We start from the raw sequence: 21,705 nt of genomic DNA on the forward strand, positions 1-21,705 counted from the left end.
AATCTGCAGCAAAATATGTCTGCATGCAATGTGTTGATAAGAATCAACCAAAAAAAAAACACACACCTTAGGACTGTTTTGTGTAACATGCATTGCTTTGGAGCTACCATAGCCCTACCAACTTATGTGGGAATGAAACAAGTATAAAAAAGCTCTTATGAATTCACAACTATACAATTATTAATATTCAACATTAGAATTTGTAACTGTGATGTGATTCAATGCTTCCAACTCGGGCCAATCACTTGCTGCTTCGCTTTGTTCATCAGCATTATTGTTCCATTCATCATTATGAAATGACAGAACTCTCATGTGTAGAACTCTAGGTTCATCAACACTGAAGCCTTTTGTTAACAAGTACAATGGCTGTCTGTAAACTGAAAAAGATAGAAGAAACATGTCAATATATTTTTTTAAGCAATGATATCTAATGTGAGACATATTATAATTGGAACATTATATTCACATTTAAGTGCAAGTGAGGATTTAAAAATTATAATTTAGAAGCGATTTTACGATTTTAAAATTTTAAATAAGGTTTCACTAAAAGTCAAACACACCGTTATCCAATTCCTACCAGAACAAGTTCAGGTATTGGAGATAATCATCTTGAAGATAGCTATAACATGAAATTCAGGAGCAAAATCAAGAAGAAATTGAACTGACAAATTTCTCTTAAGCTACAAGGAGACTCGCTTGTTAGTAAAACCAAAAAATTCAAACCCTGAAGCCCGTGAGGGCGAAAGTCTACCGTGCCCCACTCAGTTTACCTGACCAGGGAGCTCTGGGGTGCAAGACAGACGCTCCGGTTAGGCGGTCAGCCTAACGCTGAACCCCCAATGTTTGGTTCCCAAGTATGCTTGTTACTCATTTTATTGACCCACTGAAGGGATTAATGGCTGAGTCAACCAAACCCAGAAATAGAACCCGGGTCTGTAGCATGGTAGCGCAAAAATATTAGAAAAGACGTGTACACTTTAGTTTTTGATTTTTCAGAAACACAGACTTGTGTTAACTTGTTTTGCTCTTAACTTTTTTTTGTTTAACTCTTAACTGTTTCTTGTTAATCTTTTACTGCAAAAATCAATTATTAATAAGCTTGTAGGAAGTTTTTAGTGTAGCTCAAAATAAAAAACAAAAATCTAGAAACAGGGCATTCTGGCCCTGTGTTTCAGCTAGAAGAACGCATGGACTACGTAGGAGTATATGAGGGCTTTTATGAGAGATATGATGTTGGCCAGTTATAAAAATGTAGTAAAAAGTTTATTAAATTGTACTGTTTTAGTCTATTCATTTAGAATCTAATATAAGAAAACTATATTTGTTCATAAACATATAACAAAATAGAAACAATGTTTTAATTGTAAATTTCATTTTGTTTTTTATAATAAGTCTAAATGTTAAACAATTTTGAAATACAATGGCTAATGGAAGAGCAAAATGCTTGTTATAAGTTAGAAATGGAAAAAAAAAATCATTTTTTATGTACAGTAAAATCTCCTCACAACAAATATCAATGCAACAAAATGTCTCTTTATTCTGTCACGATTTCATTGCCACTACATTGCTTAAATTTCATTTCAATGAACCAAATATGTGGCTCCATAAAGTTCGTTGTAACAGGGTTTCACTGTAATATTTTTGGAAATGGGAAGAGCTCTACAAAATGAACAGCACTTATTTTTGCTCCTTTTTCACTCTGCAATTAAAAAAAAGTTTCACACAATAAAACCAAAGCATGCTTAAAATAAGAAGCTATTTAACTGTCATGCAGTTTCTGAACAACTTGCATTTGCTGTACGAATAATTTGTTTCCTGAGCAAAAATATCTGTAATTCGAAGCTCTGTACAGTATAGCTCTGATAAGATGAAGCTTAACCATGCCAGTGTTTACTCTTCCATGGAGATCTTACTGAAATCAGGAAGGGTATTGGCACTAATTTGAGTTGGATTATTTTTGTAGTAGTATTCCCAAGGCATTCCAACTCAAATCTGTGCCAATAACGCCTGCTTTTTTCAGCAAACTCGCAAAAGAAAAAAACTATCAAACTTAGGCTTCATCTTATCAGAGTTGTACTGCACACAATTTAGATTTTTTTTTCCATATAATGATTGAAAAATTCCAACCACTCAAAAAATGAATTCTGAAAAGAGGTACAGTAGAAACAAGTAAAATGTCTGATAAGACAATGAGACTTATCTAATCTATTTTTTCAAAATTAGTAAGTGATGCTAAATGTTCGAAATAATAATAAAAAAAACAATTGAATCAGGACAAAAAAGAAAGTATTCATTGAATGCTTTGTAACTGCGAGGTCCAGACAAAAACTCCTTGTAAACTGAAGAAAACTTGCTTGAACTAAAAAAAAAAAGCTAGTTTTGTCAAAATTATATCCATCAAAACTCTTCTTGGACCAATGATTGCTCAACAAAAAACAAATGCAATACTTTTGTGCAGTAAAAGTTAACTAGGAAATGCAGAAAATAATCTTCTACTCTTCTAAAATGGATGATATAGTACAGTTTGGATCTGAGTAGCCACACACTTTTAGTTATCTAAAGCCAATGTAACCATGTCATAGAAGAGCAATAAACTAGTAGTACATGATTTACCTTTTCTGAAAACCATGTACGGCAAACTAGTCAACAGACTGCCTCTAAGAAATTCATAATCTTAACTTCAATCAAAGTTTCGAAAATCTTACAAACCACTGAAGTCACACTTACAGGTCAAGTTCCGTGAATTTCCTTTACCCTTTCTTGAAGAGGGACATTATATTATAAAAATTCCAGTCCTTTGGCACTGTCCCTGATTTATAAGAAGCATTGAAAGTATTTAAAATAACATCCACTAATCCCTCTTCACATTCAACTAAAATTTTTGGATAAATATTATCTGGCCCTGGAGCAATGGTTGCTTTAATTTTTTCAAATGAAATTGAACTTCTTCTTCAGAAAATACAAAATCCTCAAGCTGTATAATAGCTTGTGTCTTGTTAGTGTCAACAGTTGAGATACAGTTATTGTTGAACACACTGGAAAAGTTAATAAGGACATTTCCAATATCCCTATTGTTTTGAAATAAATTTCCATGCTAATCAACCAATGGCCCAATTTGAGTATTTTGAACGTTCTCAGAATTAGTGTAAGCAAAAAACCTTTTAGGATTCTAATCAATGTTGACTGCTAGTCTTTGCTCCAATTCCCTTTTCTGAATCCATACCAAATACATAAAATTTCACCTCATCTTACAATAATGGAGCCAATCAGCACTCTGCCCGATTTCTTTAAACCGACAAAAAGCGGCTCGCTTAAAATTTAGAGCTTCTTTAATCTCCTTGGAGAACCACATGGGCCAAATTTTAGTACTAACACCTTTTCTCCTAAATGGAACATAATCCCAAACTGTTTTTGCTAGTTTTACTTTAAATTCTGTCCATTGCAGATCTACATCGCTATTTTCCAACCCTAATGAAAATACTTCTTTCAAACTCTGCATAATTGCAACAAAATCAGTGTTTCTGAAATTGGGCACAAACCTAGAATTTTCATCATTGTACACTTCAAATTTCATCCAGAACCTAATACTGCTATGATCACTACCTCCAATATAATCCCCTACACACAACCCCTGAACGTCACAGAAAACTAGATCCAAAATTGCATCCTCTCGAGTTCCCCGAGTTACAACTTGATCTAAGAATCAATCACCAATTACTTTTAAAAATTCCTCTACTCTGCTATTACCGGGATAAAAATTATTCCAATCAATACTTGGCAAATTGAAACCCCCATTATGATGCTGGCTCACTTACTGGACATGTCACTAATATGATGCATCTGTTCATCTTGTCCCTAATTTGAATTAGGTGGCCTATAAATGTTTCCAAAGTGCAATTTTTTGCCGTTATTGCTCATCAACTCCAGCCAAACCATATCAATATCAGTTGGTTTATCACTTATGACCAATTCAGTGCAACCACCACCTCTTTTGTCTACTTTATCTTGTCTAAACAAATTATATCGAGCAATACATAATAAATCTGCAGCAAATTCGAATATAGAACTAAGATATGAACATTTAGATTTTTTTTTTTTTTTAGCATTGCATTTTCGAAATTTCAATGCTTTTGTAAACAGAAAATTTCTTCAATTCTGTATTACTGAAACTTAGTCATAAATTCAAATATGTCTTCATCTTTTAATGTTTTTCTAGAACAAACTCGGTTCTTGGCCGACTACTTGAGCACAGTTTTTTTTTCTTTTTCTTTTTTTAATGTATCCAAACTTCTCAAATAATGTATCACATGAACTTAGATCAACATAATACTTGTACAACTTTACTAATATGGGTTATGTTGAATTTAAAACTATCAACCATTTTAAAATTGGGAAAGAAGATTTACCTTTAGTGCAGTTGTATGTTCTGCCTATGAGTTCACATGAACTAAATCCAACTTCTTTGGATAGAAGAAAGTCACAAAAAGCATCTGGCTTCATATTAAGACTACAATATGTTTTGTAGATGGATGGCTGAAAATAATTTCATAAATTATTCATATGCAAAACAATTTTAAAACGTTTTTAATTTAAGTAATGCCATTACTTGATTTTTTTTCATAATGCTACATTAGATTTTTCTTTTAAAAAAGTAAATATTGATAGGGATTAACCAAAAAGAATAAAAAATAACTTTAATTCTGACCAATTTTTGGCCATTACAGTTAAAATTTTCTTTAAACTTTTTACGCTCAAGGGCCCTTTTTGTTCAAATTAGCAATTTAAGAGAATTTCTGGAAAATTTTATGACTAACAGCTAACTTAAAACGTTTTTAGAACCAATTCAACATTTTAAACAGATTTATATTTTAATATTTCTTAAAACTTTAAACTGTTAAGGACATTTATTGAGCATTAAGTTCTACAATTCAGCTTTGTGTTGTATTTTTAAGACTTCAAAAAAGGAGATTATAATTTCGTCTTGCGGCTTTTTATGTATGTTTTTGCATTACTTCAAGAATACTGGAACAATTTGAAAAATTCTTTTTTGTTTGGAAGGGTATGCTTTCCAGATGGTCCCATGTTAATTTTGTCTGGATCTGATGAGGGGTCTCAGAGAAATCTAAGAAACTTTAAATTTCATACGTTGTGGCTACGTAACAAAGCTTTGGTCAGCTGCACGATACGTCACAGGGGGTCACAATGGTTTTGGCGTGAACGGAGCATTCTTTCGACAGAGGAATCTCATCTTGAACAATATTTAATTCTCACGCATCGGGATGTTTGATTTTCATGGCTTCACCTGTGAATTTTAATTAAAATCTTACTAATGAATTTATTACTCATGTAGCAAATCAGTAAATTAAATGTATTTTGCTATGAAAAGAGTTGAACTAATTAATTTAATATAAAATTCTTTTTGCTAATAAATAACTTCATTTAGTCATTATTTTTTTTTTAAATATTTCAGTTTTGAAATATATTTACTGTTCAATTCAAGGAGAAATGAAGACAAAAGTCCTCCTAACATAACTGAGTAGTAAGATAAATAAATACCTTTGTGCTGAATAGTAAAGTCAGAACAAACAACGTAAGCAGAAGCACAAATTTTTGGTATCTTTTACCTGGCTTGATTCAATGAGAACCAGTGCCGGACCTAGAGAGCAAGCTGGGGCATATTAGTATTGGACCATAAATTGGCTTATTTCTCTGGGGTTTTTTCATTCAAACTGAGTTAAAAACATGAAATGAGTATGGGCAGCAGTTTTTCAATTTGTACTGGTTCAGGAAAATCAAAGATCTGGCATTGGTGTCGACAAACCTTGCAATCTTATTTTCAATAAGACATAACATAAAGCTTTCATGCAATAGAATGTCATCAGAACAGGTGTGCAAAATAGAAGTTTGATCTTGTTTTTGCTGGAAATCCCTGAATTTGTTGGCTAAAGTTTGTAAGTATAGCAATATGAGTAAGATTCTTCGGATTTTGTGCACAATAACCATTCTAAGCTGTCAATCTCTACCAGAAAATCATTGTTGCTTCCTTCCACCCAGAGTTTTCCTGTTTTATTTTTTACTTCATCTTTTTTCTCCTCTTCCTTCTCGACTACTGTCAATTTTATCATAATTATTAATTTAATCTAGCTACCTTTTTTATCCAACAAGTTCCAGTGTCTCTAAAATAAAGATCGTAGAAGACAAAAGACTTATGACCCACAAAGTTGGAGCACAAAGAACAATAATAATTACATAACGACAAACGTTATAAGATGTAAGTAAAGGAGATTTTCACGTAAATGAATTTCATAGCAGAAACCTCTATGATAGATTAGTTGAATGATACTCGGTATCATAAACAATTATGTATTTAGTTCCTTTTTCTTGAGTACACCCATGCATGCACATGTGTGTGTATGACCTTCATAGTCTTGGCAGTTTTTACTTCCTTTTACAAAAAAGGAAGTATTGTATTCACGAAAAAATTTTCACTCAAAAATCGGCCTTAATTTCCATTTTGCTCACCCCCGAATGAATGTTGAGTTGTTTTTCCGATCGGACCACGCGTGAATATATGCCTAGGAACATACAGACACTCGAAATATCCACTTTGACGATCCGAGTTAATTACAACTAGTTTTCTCGTGACGTCTGTATGTATGTGCATACGATGTGTGTATGTACGTATCTCGCATAACTCAAAAACGATATGTCTTAGAAAGTTGAAATTTGGTACATAGACTCCTAGTAAGGTCCAGATGTGCACCTTCTTTTTTGGTAGCATTCGGATGTTCCTAAGGGGATCTTTTATACCTTTTTGGGTGAAATCATTGTAAATTTTAATGCTAACTCAAGTGGTGTTATAATTTGTTTAACACTTGGCGATATATCGCCAAGCTTTTGGCCCCAAAGTTTTGCTGCCGATTTGGCGAAAATTTGGCGATTTTTTTTTTAATTTTTAGGTCTGGTTTTAATTTGGCTGATGTTGGTGGTATTAAAATAATTATTTAATGTTGGTGATATTTTAACCACTGAATCACATTAAAAATGCCAATAATGGGAAAATAAATCTGAGTAAAAAGTTTTTTTGCTTTGGTTCGCAAGAAACTAGGGGTGAAAATATTTAGTGTTTCCCTTCTTACTCCAAGGCGTTATTAATTTTTAAATTAGCATAAAAGGAAGTCATGTGATGCACACATCAGCTCATTTACTTTAACAATGTTAAATACAGAAAAAATTAAGTAACAGGCAATTTTTGCTTTTCTTAAAAAGATTCTCGGCCTGAGATACAGCCCACAAAAGAGAACACCCTGTGCATTATTTCTCACTTGCGACATTCAACAGAATTTTTAAACTACTTTAATCTGAAGAATGAAATAATGTACAACATTTTGTTGTTTTTTTTCCTTCTTTTTTTATTTGAAAGATAATCATTTTCTCTTTAAAATAATATGCACCCATTGGAAATTTATTGTGTTAAATTTTTCTTGCCTTTTGAAAAAAAAAAAAAAATCAATATTTGAATTTTTTCAAAATTAATAATTCAAAAAAAAATTTTTTTTTTTACTGCTGATCAGTGTTAGTGAGTACTAAATTCCCTGAAAAGGAGAGCTTCCACTTTTGAGTATAACAGTGTTTAGAGGCATCTGAAAAAAAAATGAGGATTTTTTAAGGAACACTATATAGTGAATGTAGACTTGAAAATTCAAAAATTTATTTCGTAGCAAGTGGCCAGAAAACAATATCAATTAAGGCAGCGCTTCCCAAACTTTTTAGGCCACGGAACTCCAATTAATTTGCTTTTACTCTAAGGAACCCCATTTTTGTTTATGATTAAAAGACAAAGTGTTAATGATCTATAGGATCTATTAAAAATAAATATGAAAAATGATCATCATTAGCCATAGAAGAAATTATTAAGTTGAGAATTTTCATGTTCTGACAGATTAACATGTTTTAAGGTATGCTGAGCCTATCTTAACCATTTATGGAAAGTATGTGTCCTTGTGTTCAGCATGTATTTGACCGATTTCTTGAAAGCGATCTCACTCAACACATACTTATGCATGGAATTAAAAGAAACTTGTATACATGTGCAATTTCATGCGAGCTGACGTTGAAGTGTTGGCATGGCAGTAATCTCTTCAGTGGCTGACCTAATCAAACTATTTCCAATTTTAGCGTGATTGCTGTCTGTCAAACATTAACAAAAGGATTCGCAAAAAATTGGTACACATATGTGCCAGTTGGGAGAAATGTAGATCAATTTTTGCTGCTAATCATTTCCAAGGGGTGACAATAGAAAGATTTTCTCATCCGGCATTACTACTTATAGCTAGGAAAATAATACAAGAATTCAAACAAAAACTAAAATACAAGGGGATCTGAAATGAAACATTTATGAATGTGACTTTGGTTTTGGCACCTATTGCTTAAGAGAAGGCATTTGATTGCTTTTGTCATCTAGCATGGCTGATATTCTCTTTCATGATTCAGTGCCTGTGCAATGTGCACTATTACAGCTCTGGCCAAGACACCAATCCAACAATGTTAAAATGATACATAAATTTGAAATTCCTTCAAGACAGGAAATTTCACCAACCTGGCAGATATAAATTGCTAAAGTCAAACGTCGCCATAAACCAAATTTTGGTAAATGCGATAATATGTAAGTACTGCTACTATGATTCATACTTGGGCATGGAAAACGTCATAGTTTTTTCAAATTAACAGTACTGTTTTGAACACTAGAAAGATGGAAGGGGCCTTTGTGGCTCCTCGCAGTTTTTTTTTCAATAAATCAAGAGCTAACTAACTGAACGCAATGGAAGTTTCTGACTTTTTATCATATGATCCTATTTGAGTGCATATTTGATCACTTAGTAGCTGGCCTCATAGAAGTGCAAAGATTAAACCTTATACCTAGAAAGATGAGAGGGGCTAAAGTGACCCCTGAGGTATTTAACAACCAAGAGGAAATGTTCCTTTTTCCAACTCACTGAAGATAAAGGAGCTCACTGTAGCATGAAAAAGTGTTTTTCACTCTAGTTTTGTTTATCTTCCTATTCTAGCAGTCCTATGAAATTCCAAAAGCGATTTACTGCTGACTGCTCACCAGTCAGACTGTAGGGGTCACTTTTCAAAAGAGAAACTATCACTGAACAATTTGGCTTGTAGAAATAACGTCACAGAAATTATTACGGAATCAGTTCTAATATAGTCATTAGAGAAAATGCGTGCTGCATGTGGACTCGCACAGGAACAATTTTATTGAGAACTCACTCGAAGATCAGGCAGGGGACACATTGGCCCCTTCAGTCTTTTGAGAGAAAAGGCAAACTTCAGTTGTTCTAGAGTTAATATCGCGAAACAGTTGCCCTGCTTTTTTTCTCCGTAGAGATTAGGTAGTGAACACGAAAAATTCAGCGTTCTTTGTAATGGTATCATTTTTTCTTTCACAACAAATATGGTTACTGTTCCCCTTTGAGTGAAAATAGCCACTTTGTTCAGTTCACAAAAATGCCGAAAAAATATTAATCAGCTTTTTTTTATGCCTTCTGCTCCAGTTGAAAAACCCTCTTTTCATTTGGAAGTTCATACAACCTTTTAAAAACATTTGTTTTGTAAAGACAGCATATTTCATACGGAAAAGTAGTGGTTTTTGCTGCCAACCCAAGCCTTCATAAATTTTTGTAAATAGTCTTGACAGGAGAAAACGAGATTTAACAAAATGAACTATTTCTGAAGCTTCAAGAACTTTCCTTTTATAGTAGTTACTTGATCATGATAGCATGGCTACGCAATCTGGAACGACATTTTAGAGCCTTACTATTGATTCTTTCATTTTTCTTGAAACTAGTGGAAAATAAATTTATGCAACGGCTAGCTTACGGCGGAACCCTTCTCATACTTTGGCGGAACCCAAGGGTTCCGTGGAACACACTTTGGGAAACGCTGAATTAAGATATATAGCCCCATTTGAATTTTTAGCTACCCCTTTATAGAGGAATTTCATTTTTAATAAAAACAAGACACATTTTTTAATCAATTTGCCGCCCGGAATCTTTTTCTGCATGCAACCTTTTAACCTAGTGCCAGAAAGTTCATTTAGCGTGCTGCCTTCATTTGTGAACAAATATTTAAATCCTGGATGAAGCAGCAATTAAAAATAAAAATGGGGCTAGATAAATTGTATAGTGTTTTTTGGCCATTTGCTACAAAAGAGAATTTTAAATTTTCAAGTTTACCTTTACATGCAGAGTTTCTGGGAAAAAACCTAATTTTTTCAACTTATTAACATTGACCTATAAGCATAATTTAAGCATTGGTTCTAAAGTATTTTTCAAAAGAAATAATAAGAAAAATAGATCTTTAAATGGTGTGTATCATTTTAAAGAAAAAAGGAATATCTTTCAAATTAAAAAAACACAACAGAATATTGCACCCTGTTCAGAGATAAAGCAGTTTCAAGGTTAATCTTCATGCAGAGAACTCATTATGTCTATAAATGAGTTCTCCCGAGTTTAAAAACATAAGTGATGCAGTTCAGTTATTTAATATGTATGAACTTCAGCAGACACTAAAATCAATTAAATTGGGAACACTCTTTGAACTCAAAAAGAAAAAAAATATATTTAAAAGAAATCGGAAAACTAAAACAATTCAAGTAATTCTTTTTAAAAAATTTGCAAAAAGCAAGATCCAATAATTTAATGACTAAAACCAAATTAAAAAATTATTAAAATAAATATAATAAGGCAATTCAGAGTAGCATATGGATGCTTCACTTGCCAAATCGATTAACTGCATGAAACAAAAAGTCGAGAAAAATGAAGAAGATAGTGTTATCCATAGGAGTGAATGGGCCCTCGCGTTACATTTTCTACCATCGCAGGATTGGAAATGTACTGCACCAAAAATTTAATATAAACTCACATTCTAAGCATTGATTAAGCACTATTAAAGCAGAAATGAGGATTTTTTTAAGAAGTGGAGTTAATCGATTTGGCAACTGAGGCATCCATATGTCAAAATGCTTACCAACTTCCAAAATAATAAAAATATTAAAATGATGCAAAATTATTTAAATCTCCAACACCGCATTCAAAATTTCAGTTTTGTTCGGATGACACAATCCCAAAACATAAGCATATTTCATTTTTTGAAAAATTAAACGCAGGGATGCACAACCTTTTTAAAACATCGGGCCACAACGACCGGAATTGATTATGTTGAGGGCTACTTTAAAACGTAGGGGCGGGAGGGGGGTTATGCGCATTTAGCACTGCTTTGGGAGGTAATATGTTGTTTAATTTCACAAAATATAGTTAATTTTTGCACTTATGCAGATTTTGGCAAAAAATGAAAATAGGCTGCCGTAGCAAGGTGCAAAACAAAAAGTCTAGACAAAGCAAACAAAATACCTAGTTTTGGACTTGTTCAAATTCAGGACACAAATGTGTTTGCAGATGTATGCACCGCTAAACACAGTGGTACAATCTGCTGTATTCAAATAAGTAAATTTTTTTGGCGACAAATAAATAACGGGGCCAATTCAAAATTTTTATCTTAGCGACAAGCTTTGTGAAAATTTAATGTCAGCATTTTATTATTTTTTTTCAAAATCAGTATTATAGTATTTAAGAAAAGCAGTGCAAGCTCATTTAAAAGCACAAATATGACTTAAGTAAGACTTTTTAAAATTATGTCAATAAGTTTTTTATAATCTGTTAGGAATCATATTTAAAGTAATACAAATAATAAGCAAAAAGGAACGAATGAATATTTTACAAAAGAAAATTTCAAAGCAATTCCATTTCAATGCTTTTTTTATGGAGGGGGGGGACTGCTAAAAGATCTAACATAAAAAAAAACCTTGTATTTTAGCTCAGTAGGCTTTGTACTGTGTACTACTAAGGAAATAATCAGAAAAGTAACTAACCAGAAGCAGATGCTGAAAAATTGCAACACAATCACTAGCAATGCGCCCAAAATTAGCCAAGTCTAATTTCCATGTGCTGACGAAAAACAGACATAAAAGCTGAATCGCTATGAAAATAGTGTTTTCATACGACGTTTAAAAATCAGGTCAATATTATATTTCATTAATTAATTTTCATTTTTGTGGAGGTTTTTTTATTACATCACTTTTGTCAATGTTCCGATTTTGCAAGTGCGAATTTTGGGAAGTGGTAGTTACAAATAGGAGCAAAATTGACCTGTATTGAACCTTGAAATTGCAAACAAGAATTATAAATCAATACAGTTTTCCTCTAAATAAGTGTTTAATTTTTTTTTTATTTTTTTTTTGTATTTTTTCAGAATTTGCCACGAGCCAATTCAACAGGTTTCCCTTTGGTCATAGGTTGTGCATCCCTGATTTTTAAAGAATAACAGTACCCTGAAAAGCAGAAAATTATTATCACAGACTACTGCCCCGCATTAGCCGGCATACCGCAAAATCCGGGGGTCACCAGATTTTCCAATAACACTTGTCTGGTCCTTTCCAGCATGCCGGAAAATCAAGGTTAGAAAAAAATATAATACTATAAAAAATATATGTTCAGCTTAAAAATATATATAAGTTCTATACATATCTTATTAGTGTTAATAATTTTGTAAAAATATTAACTAACAATTTCATTTGTTATTTTAGCATGAAAAATATTATTCAATAACGAATAATTTTAGAAAAATATTAAAATTAAGCAAACATTTAAGCAGTAAGTTACAGCCCCTAAGCCAGAGCTGCTAAAGAATTCACCATAGCTATTTCATAAATAAAAATTAAACTTACCTCTCCAAAAGGAACCAAAAATAATTTATTTAAAAAAATTATGAATGAATTGCAGTAACAATGGTTTGCTTTCTGATTGGAACAGAATGGGGAAATTTACTTTAGTTTTGTTGCAAAATAAACTTCAAATTTTTCGGCATGCTGGTCAACTTCCCTTTTTTCCGGTATGCCGGCCAATACGGTATAATAAAGCTAAAGGACAAGAATACAACTTTAATCCCCTCCCCCTGCCACTTGCACACTACAAATTCTTTCTGTATAAAAAGTCAAACAAAAAGTTCTAGATTAATAAATGATTCATATAATGGGCATACCGTTATTCTTTTGCTAGCAGAATATGTAAACCACGGCTGTGGCTCCAGAATCAAATGACCACCTGTTCTCAGCTGAGCAAACATTCTTTTAAAAGCCATTTTTAGACCTTCGTCTCCAAAATTTAAATGAATCCACTTTGTCACTCGTAGGCAAAGAATCGTGTCGAATTCCGGCTTCTGCGTCTCAAGGTATTCTTCACAACCAGGAACATAGTTGGCCTAGATAAATTTTCATTATTAACATTATTTCATTGTTTGAAGAGTAATATAAACATAGAAACATTTTCTTAATGCTGCAATGAATAGCTAATTTTTTCCTATTTTTAAATTTTTTATTCGCACTAATGAAATGAAAACTACTAAATCATTATTTTAAAACTTATAACATAATACATGCGTTGACTATATATACATACATATTAGGGCTGGGTGATGTAGAATTTCTACATTGTGATGCATCGCCAACCTTACATCTTGATGTTACTGTGTGCATCACGACATACATATTATATATTTTTTAAAGAGTTTTACTTATAACTGCTTGAATGAATTTTACAAAATATATTCAAGAAAAAATATAAATACTACAAACACATTCTAGCACCAGCAAGAAATAGACAAAAGAAAAAAACTAGCGTTGAAAGGGCAAGAAAGCAAATATTACAGGTATGTATTTTGAGATAGCATTTAACCTATTTTTTCAATGCAAAATGATGTGAGCCTTTGGAAGCAATCTCATTTTCTTACATTTAAAAAGGGGTAACTCGAAGTACCACCATGCCAAAATGAACCTACCAACGCAAGAGTTGCCCAACTTTTCAGATTCGCAGCACCCTTCGTAGAATTAGAATTTTCACATAGAACAAGTCTAAATTATGCTATACATATTGATACAGTGGGATTCTTCACGGCACCCCTCCCCCAGCGCCACGGCACCCGCTTTGGGAGCACCATACCATACTAACGTATAGATCAAGCGTACCATACTAACGTATAGTATGCTTGACTTTTTTTATTTTTTGTTTAATTCTTTTGACTTAAAAAATCTTAATTTAATCAACAAACTATCTAAATTTGACTTCTTAAACATAATAATTATGACACACAAGGCTTGCAATAAATTAAATGGAAAGTCATGCGACTTATTTGTCATTTTTGAGAAAATGCTAAAATTCACAAGTTTTGTGACTAGTAAGAGCTTGGTAAAAAGGGATATGATCGTTTTTTTTTTTTTAAATACAATAATTTTTCTACACTATTTTTTTTTTCTTTCCTTCTCTAACATTCCTTCGATATTTTTTGCACATCGTCATTTGCAATACCGCTCCTTCTAAATTGGAAAAGCGTATCTCAATATTTTTCACGATCCATCTACTTCTCATCTCAAGATCATTAAATAAACTAGTGACAACCATATTACACCGAACTAAACATGAACAAAGATTGGAAAGATTAATCGCTTGAATCAAAAAAGTCAAAATTTCAAATAGATGGGGTAAAAACTAATCACATTGAGCATCCTTCTAACATTGCCTAAACTTTTTGATATAATTTTTAAGCTTAGAAAGGAAGATAGATTACTATGATCTTTCATGCGCTCTCTTTCAATCCCCCCCCCCCCTCCCCCGAGGTTTCGCGGATAAACTCTGATTCGTTTATATCGGCGGTAGGCATCCCGTCGATCGTGTCGATCTCGAGTCGATTACTGCAATATTTTAAGCTTTGCTTTCTGTCTCAATAGAGCTTTTAAACATTCAATTTTTGAAACAATATTAGGTCTAACATCTTAATCAAAAATTATTTAAAATTTTTCGAACTAGAGAGTTAACATAACATTGCTTTTACAATTTAAAACAACTACTTGAGGGGTTTTTTTTCGATAAGTGTTAACCTACAATTTAAAAGTCTGCATAGTCTCAGCCGTGTATGCAACACATCCGTTTAAGTCTATAATGTACGCATCACGCAACCCCCCCCCCCCCCAACTCGATCTTACATTCAACCAAATGTGGAAAGTAGATCGTCAGTTCATAAAGGTTGCCGATCGCTGGTTTATATGCTCCAATAAAAAAAGGATTCCCCACTTACGCGCGCCGCAAATATCCTCCTTCCTCTAATATTCAGATTCCATATCACATTTCACTACCTAAGAAGAGAATTCAACGTGGAGGTTCTGGGTAATGAAGTCCCTATTTATCCCAACTAATAAGAAGGTTGGTACGGAAAATACAACGTGACAGTGCTTTTTAACGAGAACTACATGAATAGATGGGAGGGTTTCCGTTTTGATTTTAAGGTTGCGTTTTAAAACAACAAAAAGAACGAAATTGCCATTTCGTTTAAAACGAATGTTATCAAAGAAAATCACTAAACCTCGAAAGTGACTTCAGGGAAAGATTTAAATGACTCAGAATCGAAATTGAGAGTCATTTGAATAAAACCGGCGAGAGATAACAGTTATTTGAAAAAGATTTCAGTTTAAAGAAATGGTTACAATGGAAAGAAGATTTAGCTACTTTACCATTGTGATGAAACTATAAATTTTTAAAAATTGATGCCGGACAGAATCTTAACTTTCAAGGGACAAAATCAGAAGCGTCACTACGGGGGGGGGGGGTCTACCAGGGGTGCCACTGATATCTAGGAGTCAGTCATTCTTTTAAAGGCTCCTCCTTAATTCTACACCCTGGCCCCGCATTTGCCAAGGTCGGCTCTGGGTACACTATAATGCAGATGTAATAAAGACAAAGAATTTATTTAATCACACATACAGTAAATTAACTACTTTAATTAAAAATGACTACGCATGCTAAATTTTCAATATCGCCGAGTAATCTTCAATAAAATCGAAATTTCGAAAAAATCAACAATTCGAATTCTAATGAACTTCCGTTAAACTGAAGGTACTTATATTTACGTTGAAACGTTGAAGAGATGTTGAAATAAAGATTCATTAGGTGAACCTAAATTTTAACTTTACGAAAAATGTGAAGGCGCTTCTAACTCGTTTGTCTTGAAAGTGAATGAATTGTTTCAAACTGAAGATAAATTTATAAAATTAGTCAAGTCAGTTTTACTTTTTATTTTGAATATTTCTTTTTCTTCCTTTAAAGAACTTCTTTATTTTCTACTATCGCACGTTTTTCGTCAGATGCTCATTAAGAAACTAAATTAAACGAAAAAAAAACTTAAGTCACGAGATTGCAAGCAAATATACATTATTGATCCAATTACCATGATCAATTTTAATTCATCGTACCTTTTTTAAGAGCGTTTGAGATAATAGTTTGAAGGAAACTCATCAACAAAATATTTCGCGGACGAAAAAATTCGAAGTGCTTGAGTCTACTATTTCAAAACAAAAGTGTCTTCCATGCTTAGTGAAGAACCAGTTTGGGACTCTGAAGTGTGTCTCAAGTTTTTAACCGGATACGAAGTAGCTTCAAAAACATGCTCTGCGGAAGTATTTATTTCACGATCAATTGATTGTGGCCATGACCTGAGTAATGTATGTAACTACTTTCACTCTATGAGGTGACCAGGTGAGAGCAATCCGTCAACTTTCTCCGAAGCATGAGGAAATATTCAAAAGGGAAAAAATGATAAAATCCTAAGAATTTATCAGATATAATCGATAGCTGAGAAACTATCGATTATATCTGATAAATTAACACTTCATGTGAGTCTTGATTATAAGTAGGGTTACTTTCACAGAAGTGTTTATGAAGCACACTTTTGTTTGCAAGATAGTAAAACTTTTTCTCGACAGAGCAACAACCTGATTGAAGTTGAAATGAAGCACTGAGAAACAAATGGATGTAAGAGGACATTTTCAAGTTTTGAGTCAAAAGCGTTTAAAGATAAGTTCCTGGGTAGGCTTTCATTGAAAAGTTTTCCTAAATCATGCTGTATAACAGCACCTACCAGGGCTACGTTACTAGTAATACGTCTTGCCTCAAGACAGAGGAGAGGTTCACCTACCATTTGTACTGGTTATCTCCAAATTTTTAATTTTGCCACTTACATCCCTTTGTTCCACACTTCCTCAAACGATATTACTACACTGAAAAGCACGACCCTATAACCTAGATATTTTACAGCAATTTTGCAAATGTTTCGAGGCTTCGACGTATTTTTATTTTAGCATTATTGTACAAGTCTTACATTAAACAGAAACCGTATAAACGTATATTAAGTTTCCGTTAATATTACGAACTGAGCATTAAAATCGCTACCCCCGCATTAATGAAAATGAAAAAAAAAGTCTTTGTAATTTACCATCTAAAAATGCAGTAGTAGTTTGTTAATGGAGGGAAAAAAACGCAAACGAAATTTTGGATGCAGTCCAACGCAATGTCAAAACATGATATTCATTTATTTTTGTTCCATTGTATTAAGATTCGTTTTCTTACTATAACAGTTTCCTTAATTATTTCCATATCTTCACCAAATAATGTGACGAAATTACCTGATGAAGTAAAAAAATAAGATAAATAAAAAAACGGCAGCATTTCCGTTCACTACACTGACAACTGTTTTAGAAGTAATTACGAATGGGGAAAAAATTAAGAATAGTAGATTAGTTTCAAATCAAGTTAGGGAATCCGATAAAAACGGCCGTCACGGCCGTTTTTATCGGAGCTGCACAAAAGCTGCACGGCCGCCGTGCAGCTTTTGTAAAATGATTTATTTTAAATGGCAGCATTAAAACAAATTCCTACAAGCGCGGACCCCGATAGGGTGGAACAATTGGGCCGTGACCTTTTAAAGCGACTAAAGATTAAAGTCTAAAACTGCAATTTTGGGAGGGGACTAATTGCGGGGGAACCCCCCGACCCCTTATTTGAGCCCAGATATTATATATTCCCCCCCCCCCCCGCCCAACTTTCTCATGTGTGCTTATTCTTTAATAATGATCTGGGAGGGGGTCCCAGAGCTTAATTTCTAACAAAAAAAGTGCAGGAGCCCTATGGTCTTCAGAGCCGATTTCCATACGTTAATAGCCTGAATTCCATCTAATATTTAAAATTTTGCATTAAATTGTGAACAAGTGCAGGAGCTGAATTCTCATGCAAATTTCGCCCTGACCCCCCCCCCCCCTTTTCGAGCCAGTAAAAATGTGTGTAATCGATTTTTCAATTTATTTTCGTGAATAAAAATTTATCGAGGACACTGAACATATGTACATTTTATTTCATAATTACTTAAATGAAAGCAACGTCGCATTAAAAAACAAAACCGCTATACTGAAATACTTATTTTGCATTTCGCACCTAAATGTAATATTTTATTAGTTACTTTTGAAATTATAAGATTATATGAACTCATACTTTTTAGGGATTAATTTGGAAACGTTATCTTTCATAATTGGGTCATTACGACGAAAATGGTACATTTCATGTCCGGCACTTTTGGATTTTTTACAGAAAATTTGATAGTTAATATGAATTAATCATTTTTTTCTTTATTCTTCATATAATTTTGTATCATGAGGTATTTTTTGTTTTTAATATTTTGATTTAGGAATTTTATTTAAAAAAAAATACGTTAGTCAAAAAGGCAAAATCTTGATGTCCCAGCTTCAAAATAGTGACAGTTAAAAAGTGATTTAAGTAATTGCTTAGATGCAATAACAAAAAAAAATTTCCAATTATATTGCAATACCTTTATTGTAAAAATTTAAACAATAATTTTTTTTTTTAGAAAAACATTTTTTTAATGAAAATGCAGGGAATTTACAATTGTCCCAACAGTTAACAAATTTTGAAATGTTCACTCTGTTACAGTCATTAAAGAATAAAAAAATATTTTTACAAAAAATCTAGCAATACTTTTGAGATGACCAGATGGTAAAAACTCCATGTTTAGCTAACCCTAGTGGATTCAACAGTCAACAAGCAAGGTAAGATTCATTCTTTGTCTCTGATAGTAAATTTGAGTAACAAAATGTCCAGTATGTTACATTAATTTTACTAATTAAAATTTAAAAAAAAATCTAAATTACGTATAAAGTAGTAATTTTAGAGCTACTCTTTGCTTTTGTATTACTATTTTAACTGTTACTTTATGTTTAGGTTTAGAAGAAAAAAAAATTAACTATTTATTTGTCCACTCTGTTACACAAGAAGTGTAACAGAGTGGACAATATTTATGGAAATAGTAAACAAGTCCCATATGCTAATTGATGTTTTTCAAAAAGCTTAGCTTAACAAATTTATAGAAAAATTGAATTAAATACAAAATTTTAAAAAATGAAACATTGTGTATCTATTTTCTCTGCTTAAACATAGAGATTACTTCTATCTTCAATAATAGTGTCCACTCTGTTACAGGTATGTCCACTCTGTTACAGAAATGTTATAACTGATTTGATTGTAAATTTTTTCTTTTAATATTTAATTTAAATGTTAATTTGCATAGAACTACACAATTACTAACTAGAATAATCCAACTTCAATTTTTTTTTAAGTTTGTTTCATATAATAATCTAACTTTTGCAAATGATTTTTTAAAATTTTGTATTTTTGTGTAAGATAATTAGCAACAAAACTTAAATGTGCCTTTTACGATGACATTTTAAGCATTTGTATGAAAGATATGTTCCATTTGTTTATATTAAAGAAAAAAAGTTCAAAAATAATTGAAAATTTTGAATTTGTTGTTTTTAAATGTGTAACAGAGTGGACAAAATCTTTCATTTCTGATAAAAGAACTGAGAAAATTGGATATAAATACCAAGTTGAGCTAATTAATGTTTATAGTTCAGATAAATTAAACCCTTTTGCCATTATTTGACATTAATTTTTGTTGGATTAGATGAATGTGAAAAAAAAAAGTTTTGAAAACTGAAATGTACCATGTTCACCGGAATGACCCAATTACACTATAAACTAGTATGTTGCTGCCATCACTGAAAACTTCTGCATCTTTTATCTGAATACTTTGTACTTTTTAAAAATTAAAATAGAATACTCCACCCTCTTTGAGCTATTGGCACTAAAAATAATCCAGTGGCGTAGCTAGCATGAATGACACTCGGGGCGGTAATTTGTGGTGTACCCCCCCCCCTTTACATACGCAAAAAAGAAGTTTTAATGTTCTATGTAAACATGAAAATATGAAATTCATACAATTTTCAGAAACAATGGGGTTGTTTCCATCAGTCAAAAGTACTACTTTTAGTCACTGAAGTTCATAGAATGAGCAAAAAAAAAATAACATGGAGTGAGGAAAATCTTTTATATTCAAAACGTTTAATTTTTAATTAGATTTCTAAGATGTTCGATTTTTCAAACAAGGCGTGATCTTTATGACGTCACAAGTGATGTAATTTGGCGCTACTTCCTGTCGCACTGAATGTTTACGCTTGCTGTTTACCGCGCTTCAGGTCATGATAGTTCAGAAGCGAATTAAATATTGCGCTCTACACTTGCTATCAACCATATCGTTGACACTACATGTGAGTTATGAATCGAATAAAATATTGCGCTCTTCGCTAATGGCATCAGTGAATGGCATTTCATCATTTGTGATGTCATGTGCAAAAGCGATGAATAAAATAATTTTTTAAAACTTTGTCAAATGATTTTAAAAAAAATGGTCAGATCCTATGTTTTTTAAGCATGTTCTTTCAGAAAAAAACACATTTAAAATTTCGGAAACGACCCAAATACATTTGTGTTATTTCGAAGTTTTAAGTGGGCTAATGTACAAAACAAATAAACACTATGAACGCTTTTTATATAGCTTGCCCTAAACGCAAATGTGCTGGCCGTCGAGAGGTCAAAACAGTAAGAGTTGTGTATGAAATTGATAGCCTCCTAATTACTTCAAATGTATCTCAAATTCTCAAACATAGAGAAACAGAATGGGGTTGAGTTTTTTGGTATAAGGAAGTCGCTACTAGGTCTAAGTATTGACAATATGAACCTAATCCTGAGTATAGTATTCACACAATGGTGTGGGGTAGGGTTTCCAATCCCGCGCCGAATTCAGTCCCGCGCGATTTCGGGATTGTAAGGAGCCAATCTCGCAGGATCCCGCGGGATTGACTTTTATTCTTCTAAAAATTAAATTTTTATGTCAAAAAGAAAAAGTTGTGCTTTTTAGGAAGGACTGCTTTTATTACTTGAACTAATAGTCTTCTTGAAACCCGTGCGGCAATTGCAAAGCACTGCAAAGTCACATCATAATTAGCAGTCATCGTTTGGTAAGCAAAAGTGTGACGCTCGTATAGGATAGTAAAGGATTTTTGCTCTAAAAATAATACGCTTGATGAAAACACATGCTGTGGTGCTGTGGCTCAACTGCAATTGGTTTTACCAAAATTTAATGATTGTGGACATTTAGAAAAAGATCCGCATTAACTTCATCACCTTCTGAAATAGATTTTTCTTTTCTTATGCTGGGTTTTTGCTCAAGAACTTGCTAAATTTTGAATAAAAACGATGTTTGTTGGATATGTGTTTTGCTGTATCCAATTTAACTTGCATTGATAATAAATACCTTGTTGCTTCATTAACGTTGGTCATTGTATCAGTGAATTTGATTCATTACAGCAAAGGGTGAATACTGCTTGATTTCACCAAGTCGCAGTCT

At 32.6% G+C, this 21,705-nt stretch overlaps 1 protein-coding gene across 1 annotated transcript in view; it reads right to left on the reverse strand.

Moving 5' to 3' along the window:
• Positions 1-180: 180 nt before the first annotated feature.
• LOC129230997 (probable RNA methyltransferase Y17G7B.18) overlaps positions 181-21,705 on the reverse strand; it is a 49,211-nt gene continuing 27,686 nt past the window's right edge. The window contains exons 2-4 of the mRNA XM_054865241.1: positions 13,108-13,326; positions 4,407-4,533; positions 181-377 (exon numbers count right to left, since the gene is read on the reverse strand). Coding sequence (XP_054721216.1) covers positions 181-377; positions 4,407-4,533; positions 13,108-13,326 — 543 coding nt within the window. The remainder of the gene's footprint in view (positions 378-4,406; positions 4,534-13,107; positions 13,327-21,705) is intronic.

Source organism: Uloborus diversus, chromosome 10 (assembly GCF_026930045.1).
Source record: "Uloborus diversus isolate 005 chromosome 10, Udiv.v.3.1, whole genome shotgun sequence".
In the NCBI taxonomy this organism is placed as follows: domain Eukaryota; kingdom Metazoa; phylum Arthropoda; class Arachnida; order Araneae; family Uloboridae; genus Uloborus; species Uloborus diversus.